The sequence below is a fragment of the Erpetoichthys calabaricus genome, chromosome 8 (assembly GCF_900747795.2).
Source record: "Erpetoichthys calabaricus chromosome 8, fErpCal1.3, whole genome shotgun sequence".
Taxonomy (NCBI): Eukaryota; Metazoa; Chordata; class Cladistia; order Polypteriformes; family Polypteridae; genus Erpetoichthys; species Erpetoichthys calabaricus.
The window spans coordinates 164,021,384-164,037,262 of NC_041401.2; the positions used below are offsets into that span (position 1 = coordinate 164,021,384).

At 40.6% G+C, this 15,879-nt stretch overlaps 1 protein-coding gene across 1 annotated transcript in view; it reads right to left on the bottom strand.

Annotated features, from left to right (window-relative positions):
* epha8 (eph receptor A8) overlaps positions 1-15,879 on the bottom strand; it is a 633,561-nt gene that overhangs the window by 82,301 nt on the left and 535,381 nt on the right. The window contains exon 7 of the mRNA XM_051930368.1: positions 12,698-12,860. Coding sequence (XP_051786328.1) covers positions 12,698-12,860 — 163 coding nt within the window. The remainder of the gene's footprint in view (positions 1-12,697; positions 12,861-15,879) is intronic.

The window sequence follows — 15,879 nt, forward strand, 5'->3', positions numbered from 1 at the left end:
TTTTGCAGCATTCATTTTACCAACTACCCTCCTAAGCCTTTAAGGGACTACTACAGATTAGAATTAGAATCCTGCAGCATGATGCTGTCACTACCATGCTTCATGGCAAAGATGACGTATTTTTGATCATGTGCAGTGTTTGGTTTATGACAAACATGGCATTTAGTCTGATGTCACAAAGCTCAATTTTGGTGTCATCAGACCATAAAACCTAATTGCCTAAGAGATATTCAGTGACTTAGGCATTTTCTTGTCTTTATCTGTAGACCTGAGATTTTCAGTCACACTTTCATGGAGTTTCATGGAGTTGCTTTGGAGTCTGTGTATCTGTGTGTCTGTCCGGTTGCTATATCTGTATCATTCCAAAGGATGGTGCATCACAAACATTTGTAGTAATAAAATGTATTACATTTGTCACTCCAACAGATGGTGCATCACAAACATTTATAGTAATGCATTTTATTACTACAAATGTTTGTGATGTGTCATCTGTTGAAATGACAAATGCAATTCAAATTAATTACTACATGCACTACAAAACCACAACCCTAAACCACAGTCCAAGCAATATACTTTTATTCCTTTTTTTCAGGCACCTTCTCACAATCATCTTGTCTAATTACAGTAATAATAATAATAACAAGCCACCAATTATCCAATAAATGATCTTTTGGGAATTTTTATCCTTCCTCCTTCTTCGCCTCCACTGAGTATTGCCTAGTGACTCCAACTCCCCCATCTGTAGAATCGGGCTCCCATTTTATGTCGGACCAGTGAATGCTTCCTGTATCAATCCAGCCCCTCTAGGAAGCACATCCGGGTCATAGAGAAAGTAGAGTAGACCTCCCCTGACAGTGCCCTCTACTGATCAAAATGGACCCCTACAGGGCTGCACTTCCAGACTCCATTTCCTTAGCACCCCTGCAGGTGTCCCAAATGGGCTCTTACACAAGGACCACTGCCACCTAGCATATGGGGGATGGACCCACTCCCAATTTCCAGCTTCCTCTGGTCCCTCCATTATTTTATACCGGCTGGGCACAATATAATCTTTCCGCCCAGGTGGCCAATGATGTTTCTCTCGGGCCTCCCATCCAGGTAATAATTCATGCTTTCTCCTGGCCAAGGGATGCCCCTTCATATGCCACAATGTGAAAACTCCCAAAGGTTGGGGGGGTTGAACACTTTTTATAGGTGCTGTACCTTCACAATTCAATCACTTTTCTTTAATGTTCTGGGATATAATTGGGTTTGAAGTGATGCTAGCTGATGTATCATGGTTGTGTTCCTTGGCATTGTGAGATTACAGTGAGGGTGACAAAAATTAGAAGGTAAGGTTTTCTAACATATTATACATTCACATCCTTTTAACAAAAATCATTTCAGGATTGGTTTGAATCTGTACCTCTTCCCTTTCTCTTTATTCTGCTTCTACCAGTGTCCTCTGAAAAGAATGAAAAATGTTTTAGAAAAAAAAAAAAAAGGTCTAGGTACAAATGCCCCCTGGTGGATCATAATGGAAAATGCCTATAGCTAGGAATATGGATGTGGTCAGGGTCAGCCTCTATAAGCTATCTTTTGGGACAACAAGTCAATGCTGAAACATCTATAGAGACTCTTGGGATGCCCAGCCATGCAACGATGTGGCTGCCATTTAGAGTTGACTAATTAGAGGCCTCAGGTAGCCCTCCGAGATTTGAGGCTAACCCCCAGGTAAAACAGAATGAGGTCGTTTTGGTGAGACAAACTAAGTGGTATGTCTGTGTGACTGAGCTTACACACACAGTCTCAGTGTGACTCACCTGCAAAATCTGTTAAGGGTAAGAAATCAGTAACGTTACAAATCCACACAAAGTTTCACCATTACACACAGATCATCAGGCATTAAGTGTGATTAAGGATTTAATGATGTAGGTAACGGTGCCAACTCTTTCATCTCTTGCAAGGTTTACATTTTGGGTCTTTTATCTGCCTTCCTTACTGCTACCAGTCCTCCAGAAATCTGTTACTCCTCAAAAGTGAGCCTTCTTTGTCCTCATTTCAGCAGATTTCCTTCTTGCACTGTTAAGCCCCTACCATTCACTGGGCTTTAGTTTGAATATTCTGCTGAAATAACTGGTGGCTTCTTTTCTGAGGTAAAGTTCAACTCATAACCCACAAAGCTAAATGCAAGGTAACTGCAGAGCATCTTAAATAAGATAACATAGAGAAGGCAAACACATATAACAATAGCATGAATAATAGGGTTTATCACAATCTCTCATTTTAGTTATTAACAAACAGACACAGAAAATCTACCTTCTGATCAAAGTAGATATTCTGGAAATGTTTAAGATCAGCAGTATCATTTTCAGCACAATAAAGATTATTTAGCCTGCAATAAGATGGAATTGATAAACAGCAGTCAAATAACAAGTAGGACTCGGCTTCATTAAAGGCCACAACCAAAACGCCACCCACAATTCAAACAGGACCAATTCAGAAATCTAAATCAGAAATGCACCTTAACAATTACTTTGTTTTTTTATTTGTTTGTACATCATTCTACATGGCAAGCATTAATATTTGGATGCTTCACTTTGTGCTTCGATTTCTTTCAAAGTACAAGCATGCTGATGTCACACGTCACATCATGGTGTATGGAACATTGCAGTGGTGCAGTCGAGAAGGCAGGAGTCAGGAGTCAGGAACCCTGAGAATCCACATGCTGGACTGCAAATGGATCCCCCACAAGTCTTCCAGTGTGCAGCAAACTGTGACCCACAAACCTCTCCAGTGCACATGAAAAGTAGACAAAGCAACATCAGTTGTACCTTTTACAATTGTCTGGGTGCATATTTCTGGTTTTGTTGGCTCTGCATGTAGCCCCTTAAAAGAGGAGAAATTTGCTTAAGACTTTTATGGTTAAGTGTCTTGTGCAAAATAAGTAAATACAACAGTTTTTGTCAGTGGTGCAACTAGAATTTGATGGATTCTACTGAGGCCTTTCTTATCTGCAATGCAATGGTGATGGTTACAGGTTGACAGATAAGATTAGACAGGAATCCCCTTGAACTATGATGTTTACTGATGACATTGTTATCTGTAATGAGAGTAGGGAGCAGGTTGAGAAGACCCTGGAGAGGTGGAGACATGCTCTAAAGAGGAGAGGAATGAAGGTCAGTAGGAACAAGACAGAATACATGTCTGTAAATGAGAGGGAAGTCAGTGGAATGGTGAGGATGTAGGGAGTAGAGTTGGCGAAGGTGGATGAGTTTAAATACTTGGGATCAACAGTACAGAATAATGGGGATTGTGGAAGAGAGGTAAAAAAGAGAATGCAGGCAGGATGGAATGGGTGGAGAAGAGTGTCAGGAGTAATTTGTGACAGACGGGTATCAGCAAGAGTGAAAGAGAAGGTCTACAGGATGGTAGTGAGACCAGCTATGTTATATGGGTTGGAGACGGTGGCACTGACCAGAAAACAGGATACAGAGCTGGAGGTGGCAGAGTTAAAGATGCTAAGATTTGCACTGGGTGTGACAAGGCTGGACAGGATTAGAAATGAGGACATTAGAGGGTCAGCTCAAGTTGGAAGGTTGGGAGACAAAGTCAGAGAGGCGAGATTGTGTTGGTTTGGACATGTGTAGAGGAAAAATGCTGGGTATATTTGGAAAAGGATGTTAAGGATAGAGCTGTCAGACAAGAGGAAAAGAGGAAGGCCTACTGTAAGGGAAGGGTTATGGATGTGGTGAGAGAGGACATGCAGGTGATGGGGGTAACAGAGCAAGATGCAGAGGACAGGAAGATATGGAACAACATGATCCGCTGTGGCAACCCCTAACAGGAGCAGCCAAAAGAAAAAGAAGACCCCCAAATGGAATTAAATTAAATGTAATTTTAAAAAATATCTCCATAAATGAGATGCATGAAACATATAAACTACATAAAAGGTTTGTACAAGGGGTCAAACTGCTTGTGTCTCAAACAGTTGGACACAGAGAACAAATGACCAGAACTGGAGATGACTCAATTCAAAAGATTCCTCACATTTTCGAACCCACATTATCCAGCTCAGAGGTGAGCCCTTTGTAGAGTTAGCTAAATACAGATCTCCTTTACTCAGCTGCACATAGCCCATCTCTGACCAGTATGAGTGATGATCGTGCCTGGTGATGACACCTGATCACCTTTTGTGTCGGCCCACATCTTCTCCATGCAATGTCACCACTACTGGAGAGCTAGTAGTATGCAAGAGAAAGGCTGTGATTCAGCAAACTTGCCAACCAAGTTCACCAATCTCAGATCTCCATCTCTACCTGCTGTTGGCTCCAGATGAATACCACATCAGACCTGTTTGTTCAGCCACTGTGGAGATTGCGTGCTTCCTGTAGGATAAAGAACTAAAGAGGGTACTTTGTAGCAGCCAGTTCAGAATACTTATTGAGCAGGTGGGATCAGCTGACTGTAGTGTTTACTGCAAGGCTCTTAAGTACTTATAGTCAGCTACCTGATAGATACAAATACTCTCTAGAAGGTCCCCATCACTTCCAAAGATTTCCATAGAGCACTGTCTAGGGTTTGTACTTGTACCTGTGGTGGAAATGAATTAAATAGGAATGCCCCGATTACCTGGCAGTCTAGTGCTTTCTGTGACAGGACGTTAGGGAGGAGCAACTGGCATGAGTGATATCTACGGAAGAATAAAAGGAGTTGGAGGATCCAAAGTACTTGTGTGCAGGGTGAGGAGAAGCTGTGAAGTTGATGGGAGTTAGGAAAGACTACATGAGGAGGTGTGGATGAGGAGGTGGAAGTCAGGACTTCTGAGGTTTGTGAGGAGTTGGTTTGTAAGTGCATGATGGAATAAGACCTGTGATTGTTATAAGTGTATGTCGAGCAGGAAAGGCAAGGTGTATCAGTTATTTTCCTGGTACCTGGGTGAATGTTCATCATTTTTTGAGGTGTACCCCCATGGACCCTAACTGAGGAAAGTTGGCTTAGGCACACTAGTGAAGTGATTCGCCTACTTTGTGTCAAACAATAAATACAGTGGAACCTCTGTTTGCGAGCATAATTCGTTCCGGAAACGTGCTCGTAGTCCAAAGCACTCGTATATCAAAGTGAATTTCCCCATAAGAAATAATGGAAACTCAGATGATTTGTTCCACAACCCAAAACTATTCATACAAAATTGATTAATATAAAAGTAAAAATACATAAAACAAATTAACTTGCACTTTACCTTTGAAAAGAATCATGGCTGGTGTGAGTGAGTTTCTAAACTCTTGTGGGATTGCACCCAACGGGATGACACGCTGAAGAGCGTCCCAAAGCAATCGCAGTCTCCCAGCGCTATAGCAGTTCTCTGTAAAAGCGAATCCGAAAAGATCGCGGACATGCTATAAGCGCCTGCCGTCAATGGGTGATACAAGGAACAAGGAACATTATAAATGTGCAGGGCCCTGCCTGACTGCTGTGTCTTTGTATAAATAACCGCGCTGTTGCTGTTTCAAGCTGAATAAAGTTTATGTTGCTAAAGTACTGAGACTCAGCTTCTTGTTTTAGGGTGCAAGACGGGGACTCACACGTCACAGCACACACGCGCGCGCGTGAGCACACACACACATGAGCGCGCACACGCGCGCACGCACACAGTCACAATGCTAATGCTGTAGTAAACACTATACGCTCGTACGGATGTTGACTATATGAGTGAGGCACGCTGACTCAGACGGAGAATAGGAGACGATTGCCTACAATCCCGCAGTGAGAGAGAGAGAAGAACCATCAGCTCAGTTGTGATCACATGACTCTCAGCAGACAAACTACTCATACTGCAAGACCTCGCTCATTTATCAAGTGAAAATTTATTAAAAATTTTTGCTCGTCTTGCAAAACACTCGTAAACCAAGTTACTTGCAAACTGAGGTTCCACTGCCCATCCTTCATCCTGAAGTGTCTTTCCCACCCTGTGTTTGTTACAAAATTCATAATTTCCAATAAAGAAAAAATAAATAAATTCCAAATATTATTTAGTGCATTCCTAATGCATTCGCAATTCCTAATCATCGGACTCGCTGGCTTAGCACTGACTCAGCTGTGGAATGGCCAATAGGGGAGGCAGCTTGATGGCTGAGGTCTCCAGGACTCTGAACAAATCCAAATCGTATTATGTGATATCATCTACAATTGAATTCTGCTCTGTATTTGTAATATTGCTATTGCACTATTATATTGTGTTGAGGATTACTTGTGTTCTGTTCTGTGTATTGTATTGTATTTACCTCTTTTTTTGACACCCACTGCATGCCCAACATATTTGGAAAGGGATGTCTTTTTGAAGGGCTGCACGGTGGCGCGGTGGGTAGTGCTGCTGCCTCGCAGTTGGGAGACCTGGGGACCTGGGTTCACTTCCCGGGTCCTCCCTGCGTGGAGTTTGCATGTTCTCCCCGTGTCTGCGTGGGTTTCCTCCCACAGTCCAAAGACATGCTGGTTAGGTGGATTGGCAATTCTAAATTGGCCCTAGTGTGTGCTTGGTGTGTGGGTGTGTTTGTGTGTGTCCTGCGGTGGGTTGGCACCCTGCCTGGGATTGGTTCCTGCCTTGTGCCCTGTGTTGGCTGGGATTGGCTCCAGCAGACCCCCGTGACCCTGTGTTTGGATTCAGTGGGTTGGAAAATGGATGGATGGATGTCTTTTTGAACTGCCTTTCCCAAGGTTTCTTCCATTTTTTTCCCTACAAGGATTTTTTTTGGGAGTTTTTCCTTGTCTTCTTAGAGAGTCAAGGCTGGGGGGCTGTCAAAAGGCAGGGCCTGTTAAAGGCCATTGCGGCACTTCTTGTGTGATTTTGGGCTATATAAAAATAAATTGTATTGTATTGTAATGAATAAAGCAGAAAAAAATCTGCAAGTAGAGAGATCTTGCTGCCAATGTGCCAATCATGACCCTATAAACACAATAGAAGTGGATTCCATGTCCCAGAATCTTTGTTTGTTCTCTTTCATAGTGATAATAAAGATTACACTTCTGAAGTAGACTGACGTCAACATCCCAGCCATGCATTCCTCTACAATCTTGATGTCTGCCGTTTCAAGCTTGGGCTATCCCACTGACTACGCTACTATAACTTTGCCTAAGGGAAACAAAATTAGCTGCAGGACCAACATGTTTACCCTGTGAATGGTGGTAAATTATTAAATTATTACAAAATCACAAAATAGCGCACCTCCAATCAACAAACATTTAGGATTGAGGTTGTATACAAGCGTGCAGCTCTTCTGACAAATCACATCTAGCTTTAAGATTGTTGTTATAGTGAAAAAGATTGGTGCGCTGATGACATTAGTCTACATCCTGTGCAAGGTCACAAGATGAGAGACTAAACACAGGTAATAGGTCATAGATACTACTCCCCATGTCAATAATATTCTTTCCCTGAAAGAAGTAAGTTGTGGTCACAGTGACAGCACTCTGAAAACTGAAATCAAAAGAGTGTGAAGTATGTGAGGTGAAGCCCACCATGAATTAATGCATGGGTGTTTTCCATTGTTTTTTGCTTATTGTTGTGCTTTCTTAATGAATGTCAATGCATACCAGTTTATTTGTATAAACTTGCGCATTCCATACGCGTCTGCCTGTCATTTTGTGTTTAATGAGAAAAAAAAATTCTGGAGTCACTTCTTGTCATGTTCAGACATTGAGTTGAGCAGTGTGTGCTGTGGTTTTTCAGTTATTTCTCAATTATGATTATTCTCTTGAAATGGATGTAGAGATCTCCATGGTGTAGGGGAATATGATTTTTATTACATTGTATTTTCTTGTACTTTAAAGCAAGGGGGTGCCAACACCAGTCCTGGTGGGCCACCGTGGCTGCAGGTTGTCATTCCATCCCTTTTTTTTAAATGAGTTCACTGTTTGTGCTGCTAGTTAACTCCTTGTGAATTCATTTTAATTGAATTGCATTTTTAAGATTTGTTCCCGTGAATTTCTTAATTTATTTCTTTAAACGGCACCCAAACAGAATTGAAATGTGAATTGAGTGAGCCAACAGAAGACCAACTAATTCAGGGCCTCAAACTCCAACCAATTTTACTCCAAGCAGTTGCTTAATAAGGCACTAATTCTTGTTGTTAATTAAACCCGTTCTTTAATTCCATGGCTTGTTGCTCCTCTCATTGTGCAATGGCATACATTTCCGAAATTGTGGATTTTCCCTTTTCTAAGAGTACTGTTCAAATGTTTTGGGGACCTGAGCTGATTAACATTCCCTTTTTATTTTCAGATATTGTATGATGGTCACAGTTTGCTGGTCATGTTTTGGTTCATTTTGTATCTCGTCATTGTTCGGCAACTAATTAAGGAAAAAGAAACAATTAAGGGATCTGAGTCTTCAAGAGCAAGTCAATTAAAATGAATTCAAAGGAATTAATTAATTCAAAATTAGTTCAAAAGAAATTAATTAGCTGCAAAAACAGGTCACTAAGAAAAGGGTTAGAATGAAAACCTGCAGCTACTGCGGCCCTCCAGGACTGGAGTTGGTGATTCCTGCTTTAAAGAATTACAGTTTTTCATTAATGTTGAAATTGTATTTTACTTGAAGTTTTGATCACTGTAAAAGTAACTTTTCTAAACAAAGAAAGAGAAAAGTGTTAGTAGAGTACTAGAGACAGAAGGAAGTTTTACAGAGATGGGTCTTTTCTGAATTCCAAAGAGCAGACAGACCCCTTTTTCAGACAAGTAGGTTTTAAAGAAAAGTCAAAACTTTCAACATAGCAAAATTATATTTTAAGAAAGGTCAAATTCTAATGGTAAGTTTTCTGGGCTTTCCACTTGCGTAAAATGTGCACTTTCGAATTATTAGTTAATTGGTTAATTTTGTGCATGCACATCTCATGAACATATACAGTACTAATATGGTCTGCAAAAATGACGCCATACAGAGAGGGGCTAAGGGTGCTCAACTTGGGCCCTGATAACTTTTAAAATGTCAGTAGCTTAAAGTGAAATTAGTGAAGAAAGAGACAGCCAGGAAGGAGGAGTAGAAGAAAAAACACAGTCACCAAGAAAGAACATGCTATGAGATGTAGCAATGTAACCTTAAGAAACTGAATGTAACACACATTGAATGGGTTGGCCAGCGTCTTCCCTGACAGCTCCTGAAAAATCCAGGTTGTATGGTATTATTTAGGTACAGTCTATGTTGTAGGACAGTCTTCCCAAAACACTTCCACGATAAACTACATAGGATAGGTAGGTTACTTTAATAAATTCTGAAATTTCCAGTGCAGTTTTTAATCTTATGATTGCAGCTGTTGAGGACTTATCTAAGTCTGGATTTAATACACAATTAAAATCTACAGTCTTTATAATGTTAGGAGTGCTCATGCAGGGAAATGATAAAAGTATCTTAAAAGAATATTTCATCTGAAAATTATCATTTTTTTGTTAGTGGCCTTGTGTTATTATAGTGATGGGCGAGAAAGGTTTCAATCTTGTGTTTTCATAGAGAAGGGAGATTATAAAATTTTTCATGCAATGGACTTCAATGAGAGCCAGTGGGGACTAATGCTGAAGTCAGAAAAACACCAATTTTTGGAATTTGCTTTTAGTAAATTTTTCTTATCGCTTTTTTAGCATGTGCATATTCATTCTCTTTCATCTATGACTCTATCCGAAATGTACCTTCAATTCATTTGAAAATACTTTGTTCAGAGTGAAAATTATTAGTGGCAACACACAGGTGACAGTGTGCCCTCAATGTTCTGAATAGAATAGGAAAGACAAAAGGAACTGGGAGATAATTCAACCCAAAATACTAGCAGAGGTCAACACCAAAGTCCATATTTACCAATGAGTAGTAAGCCTAATATGCTAGTCAAAAGATTTCTCGGATACTACATACCATGCTAATGTTTCTGTAACGCCACTGAACACACAAAAAGGTTTTGAAAGTATCCATCCAAAATATTAGGAAGTGCGCAACCCTGATCTTCATGGCATCTCAAAGGTGATGTCAGGCATTGTTACTTCTGATTGTCCCAGTATAGCAACCACCTAGCAATTGTATGCAAAACATGACCAAAGTATTGGCACTCACAGAAAAAATGGCAACACATCAATGTATTAAATAATTTTGACCCCCAAGAACATTTAAAAACAAGGATATCCATTTAGAAATGACAGAGATAATGGGGTGTTGTACCGTGTTAACCATTGTGAGTGTAGTGAGAAGTCAAGCAAAATGACACATTTTGTTGGCTAACTAAAAAGAATACAATATGCAAACTTTCGAGGAAACTCAGGCCTCTTCTTCAGGCAAGATGTAAAGCTTGCATATTGTATTCATTTTAGTTATACAATAAAAGGTGTCATTTTGCTTGACTTCTCACGAAATGACAGAGAAAAAATGTTTTGAAAGGCACCAAATTTAGCACTCAAGAACAGAATCTTGGAATGTCAACGCTCCACATCTAAATATGATTTTCTGGTTAAAGAAAGGGAAGTGTTTATCAGGTAAGGGAATGGTATAGTTTCTATTATATGACCTGAAGGGGGAGCTATATTGTTAGACAACAGCTACACTGTGTAGTTTAGATCTTAAAGTGTGCATACAATGGTGCTCCTTTAACGCTAGAATCCCTGAAGCCTATGAAAAAAGTTGTAATGCTGGGCCACCTTAAATTCCTTTGCACCTCTTCATCAGCACCTTTGCTTTGCAAATGTGTCAATCAGCACTGGCAGCCTGCTATCCCATCCCCCACGGACGCAGCTGAAGTTCTCCCAGCTCAAGTCTGTTTATCGTGGTATGAGGTGCCTGGAGTTGTATAAGATAAATGAGCGATGGGCGCTGAGCAGGCTCCTGTCAATCATGGAGAATCCACTGCATCCACTGAACAGTATCATCTCCAGACAGAGGAGCAGCTTCAGCGACAGACAGCTGTCACTGTCCTGCTCCACTGACAGACTGAGGAGATCATTCCTCCCCCACACTATGCGACTCTTGAATTCCACCCGGGGGGGGGGGGGGGGGTGTACACATTAACATTATACAAAGTTATTGTCTGTTATATGAGGTGGGCTGGCGCCCTGCCCGGGGTTTGTTTCCTGCCTTACGCCCTGTGTTGGCTGGGATTGGCTCCAGCAGACCCCCATGACCCTGTAGTTAGGATATAGCGGGTTGGATAATGGATTGTCTGTTATATCTGCATTTTTATCACTCTTTAATTTAATATTGTTTTTTTATCAGTATGCTGCGGCTGGAGTATGTGAATTTCCCCTTGATTAATAATCTATCTGTCTGGTGGTGTTCGGACCCGTGTCTCACTATATATATATATATATATATATATATATATATATATATATATATATATATATATATGCATATATCTGTGGAAGAGAAGGTGTGTGATACTCATTCATTCGTCATTCTAAAAAATGACCAGCTGAATGAGTCCTACAACCACATCAACACAATATTCCCTGCAATCCAATTCACCATGGAAAAAGAAATGAACCGACACATCAGCTTCCTGGACATCTACATTGAAAGAAATAATGGCGCCACCCTGACCACAAGTGTTTACCTTAAGGAACGCTATGCAGACAAGACATTGCACTTTGTCAGCAACCACCCAGTATCTCATAAACGGAGCGGTGTTAAAACTCTATTCAAAAGAGTCCACACCCATTGTAATACGAATACAAAAATGAATGAAAGACGCTATCTCTTCCGTCTTTTCACTTCAAACGGATACTCAAAAACATTCATTAATCGAAACTTACACAGAAGACGCCAAAAAACTCAGCAAACAATCGACTTGAACCAGAACCCCCACCCTACCTGGTACTCACTTCCTTATCACCACAAGGTGTCTGAAGGTGCAGCACACATCCTGGCCAAGACAGGTGTCAGAATAGCACACAAACCCACAAATAATCTGTGCATGGTCCTCTTTAATGCTAAAAACAAGAAATCGACAGCAGAAACACGAAAATGCAGTTTATAGCATTCCATGCAGTTCTTGCCCAGCGGTATACATAGGACAAACTTCAAAAAGCATTGCAACACGAATACATGAACATCGCAACGCCATCAGAAGGAAGGACTCACGATCACTGATCTACACGCATACTAAATCAACAGGACATACATTTAACTGGGACAATGTACAAGTAAGATTTATGGCCAGTACCAAAAGTACTAGAGAGCTGGCCGAATCTTGGCTATCAAATGAGAACGCCATCAACAGACATTTGTATATAAACCCAGCATATGCAAACTTAAGAAGAACATGTTCATAATAAATAAAACTTTGCAACCAATAACCCCCCCCCCCCGTTCAGACTGACTTAGCCCCCCCACCTCCCTGCCCCCCCACGTAACTTTTGCTATATATTGCCTTTGATTCTTGTAAGTCTAAGCATTATCCTCTGATGAAGGCATATATCTATATATATAAAATATATATATAGTATATATGTATTGTGTGTATATATATATAGATTTTTTTTTCATTAATAAAAACATGTATAAAATGGAAAATCCAGAAAACAGAAAAGTTTTAAATGGGCATTCAGATCTCCTTATTGATTCTAAAGCCTGTTTAGCTTTATTATTCTAGAAGAAGAATGGTAATGTCAGTAGTTGAGGTATGAGGAAGAAGTTAAATAAAGAAAACGAGGCCAAACTCTCTCCGAGGACCAATTTCTTTAAACTCACCAGTTTTCTTGGTCTCAATCTCCACAGTTGGGCTAAATCGTCCGCAGCCAGCAGATGTTCGTGCACGGACCTGAAACACATAGCGGGTCCCTGGTTTTAGTCCAGACACTTGCGCACTTGTGCCTTTTGATTTCAGGGTTGAATAGTTCTGCTGATCTTTTTCCTGCAAGAAAGGAAAAAACTGAATTAAAGCATCACTGAGTGGTGAAGTGCATTCCTTAACTTACTTTTCACTCACTCAAAACCCTCAGCTTCTTTTCAGTCATTGGTTTGTGTCCACCTAATTAAACGCAGGTTACTGCACACCTGCTGCATGGTAACTTCACTCTGTGTATGGTGGCAGTAAAATGTTGCACACAGAAGGAATGGCAGCTTTAGAGCTGCAATACATGAAGGCAAAGAAACGAGCCACTGAGAATTACAGTGTCTGGAGGCTGGTGAGAGATGGAAAGAAAGAAAAAAAAAGGAAGATTAAGGACACTCTAGAAACATGGTGTGAGGAATTGCCGGCCATATATTCCAGCCAACACCTCTAAGCCGCCGGATGGAGCCCTACCTGCAACATAAGGATGCCCCGATTTCCAGCAGGGCATCATGGACTATGGAGTTTTAATACACAGCCCTGCTGGATAACGTCGGGGCCGCCAGGAGTCGCTGCAGGGAGGCTCACAGGATGACTATGTGCCCTATAACCTGGAAGTGCGTCATAAACACATGACCGGAAGGAACGATGTGCTTCCGGGGTGAAGAAGTGGAGTTTTTATATGACCTGGAAGTGTTCCTAGTCACGTGGACAGAGAGGGCGAAACACTTCCAGGTCAAGGACTATAAAAGGACTATGGGAAATCCCAGACGTCGAGCTGAGCTGAGTAGAAGGGTGGCAACGCGTCTGGGAGAGGAGGATTGGTTTATTGTATTGGTTATTGATTATTTATGAGTATTGTGGAGAGAAGGGTGCTTGGTGCACAGTATTATTATAAAATAAATAATAATTGGATTTTTATCTGGTGTCTGACATCTGATCTGAGGGTTTCACAATGGAGAGTGCTCTGAAAAGTATAGAGTGGGAGATTTTTACAGTTTAAATGCTGAATTCATACACAAAAACAAAATAATTTACTAGTTACTACAGTTTTGTGACAAATCCCTTAGCATACAGGTAAGCGGCACAACAAGCTGTATGGAACACAAGTCTTCTGTGTCCACTAGGTAGCAATTTGGTTTTCTTCTGTGAAGGATGACCAATCAAGGAAGGAGACATTGTAGTGAGAAGGCTCCAATCTGGGAAGGGATACGTAATTAGCACTAATAAATCAGAGTGTTACTAATGTCTACAGTTTAAAAAAACTGCATTTTCATCCATCCACATTGAATCTCCAAGCCGACATTCTCAGATGTGTAATGCTCTAGGAAGCGATATCAGAAGTCTTTGTTTCCTGGCACTGAAAATTCTGGGGTAGTGTGGGTGAAAGGTGAAAATGGAGACTAATGTCTGTATTTTTAAAATGTATTAGTGTGGACAGGGCATCAGTTATCCCTGTTTTTTTTTTTGTCCCTGCTATTTATTTCTGTTAAACACTATTCATGGGTTTGATACCTTGGCTACTATTTCTGGATTTGAGAAATTACTTGAGAGCACCCTTGGCTTTCTCAGATTATTTAGCTGAGCTGAGTAACTCTAGGGAGTCCACTGATAATACGTAACCCAGACTGCTTAGAACGGTAATTGTGAACCCTGGGTTAGACCGGAGAGCAGAAGAGAATGGACCTGTTTTAGGGGAGTGCCCCGAATATTTCCTTTTGGTAAATAGCCTACCTCTTAAAGCACTGCTTTCTAATGCATTTTAATGCTTTACTTTCCAATGACCGAGATATGTGTAAATTGATTCTGTAAGTCACCCTGGGAAAAGTGGCTGATAAATGAACAATGAAAATCGTAATCAAGAGCCAGTCTTGTATTTATGTAATTTTGGAGGGGTCCCTACATCCTCTGAAGAGAAAATTTCACATTACTAATCTATGCACCGGCAATCACAAAAGAGCTGAGCACCTTGTCCATGCAGTTTCTTTTTGTTTGTTTTTATTAAGCTTCAAGATCATACCATAATAAGTACAAAAAGTAATCCAATCAAATAAGAACAGTTATTGCAAACATTCCTAAACTTTAATATTGGGAATTGCAAAAAAAACATAATCAACCCCCTACCCTGCAGTTCAGAGAGCCATATGAACAAAGGGCCCATTATGAAACACCTCCTCATGCATTTGAAAAATCAAAAGAGAAACAGAGGAGAGACAAAGGCCCGGCAGAGTATTTTAGAAGAGAACTAATGGATTCTTGCCAAGTTCTGAAAAGGCTTTTCACCATTCCTCATAGGGAAATGTTTTTCTAGTTTTACATAAGACATCACATTCCCATTGAGTTATGGAGGGTGGGTTATCACAAGTGATTCATTGTGACATTATCGTATCCCATCTGGTATTATTCCTAATAATGGCATAAGGGGATTAGGAGTGATTGTAAATCCAGAAGTATATAACAAATAAGATAAAATGCTGTACCAAAATGATTTCAAAACTTATGACTTGAAAATGGGTGAACTTTAATATAATATGTGAAGAAAGTTGACTGGGGAAAAGTGAAATTAAAGTCCAATTTGGAACTGTAATGATGGGTTCATTTTAATTAGCATGGTGAGATACTTTTGGTTCATTTTCTTCCAGGGCCATTAGTAAAGTAACTTTCTGTGTTGGGGATTAGGATATGTAGGGAGGGCAGCTAAACCAACATAAGCTGAAACTAACTTTTTATTAGATATGCAGGCAACTCTATTAGGTTGCCAGTGCCCATCCCTCCGCTAATCTCCTTTATCTCTGCCTGGTTCCAAAGAGAAATAGAGAAGTGGTGACAAAGGACAGCCCTATATAGTTCTGTGTTCTAATATAAAATAGTCATAATTTCTATTGTTTCCACAAACATAAAGCTTCTGGGCTGGAATATAATCATTTGAGCACTTTCAGTCTGTAGCAGACCCCAGGGATGTAGATGGTGCAGGGGCCACCAGATGGCACTGCAGTCTGGTTATCTCAGAACATCAGGGGGTGGGCAGGACTCCATCCAGAGGGTTATAAACGGCCATTATCTGCAATGCACAATGAGCACCAAGCTGGAAGGAATCTGA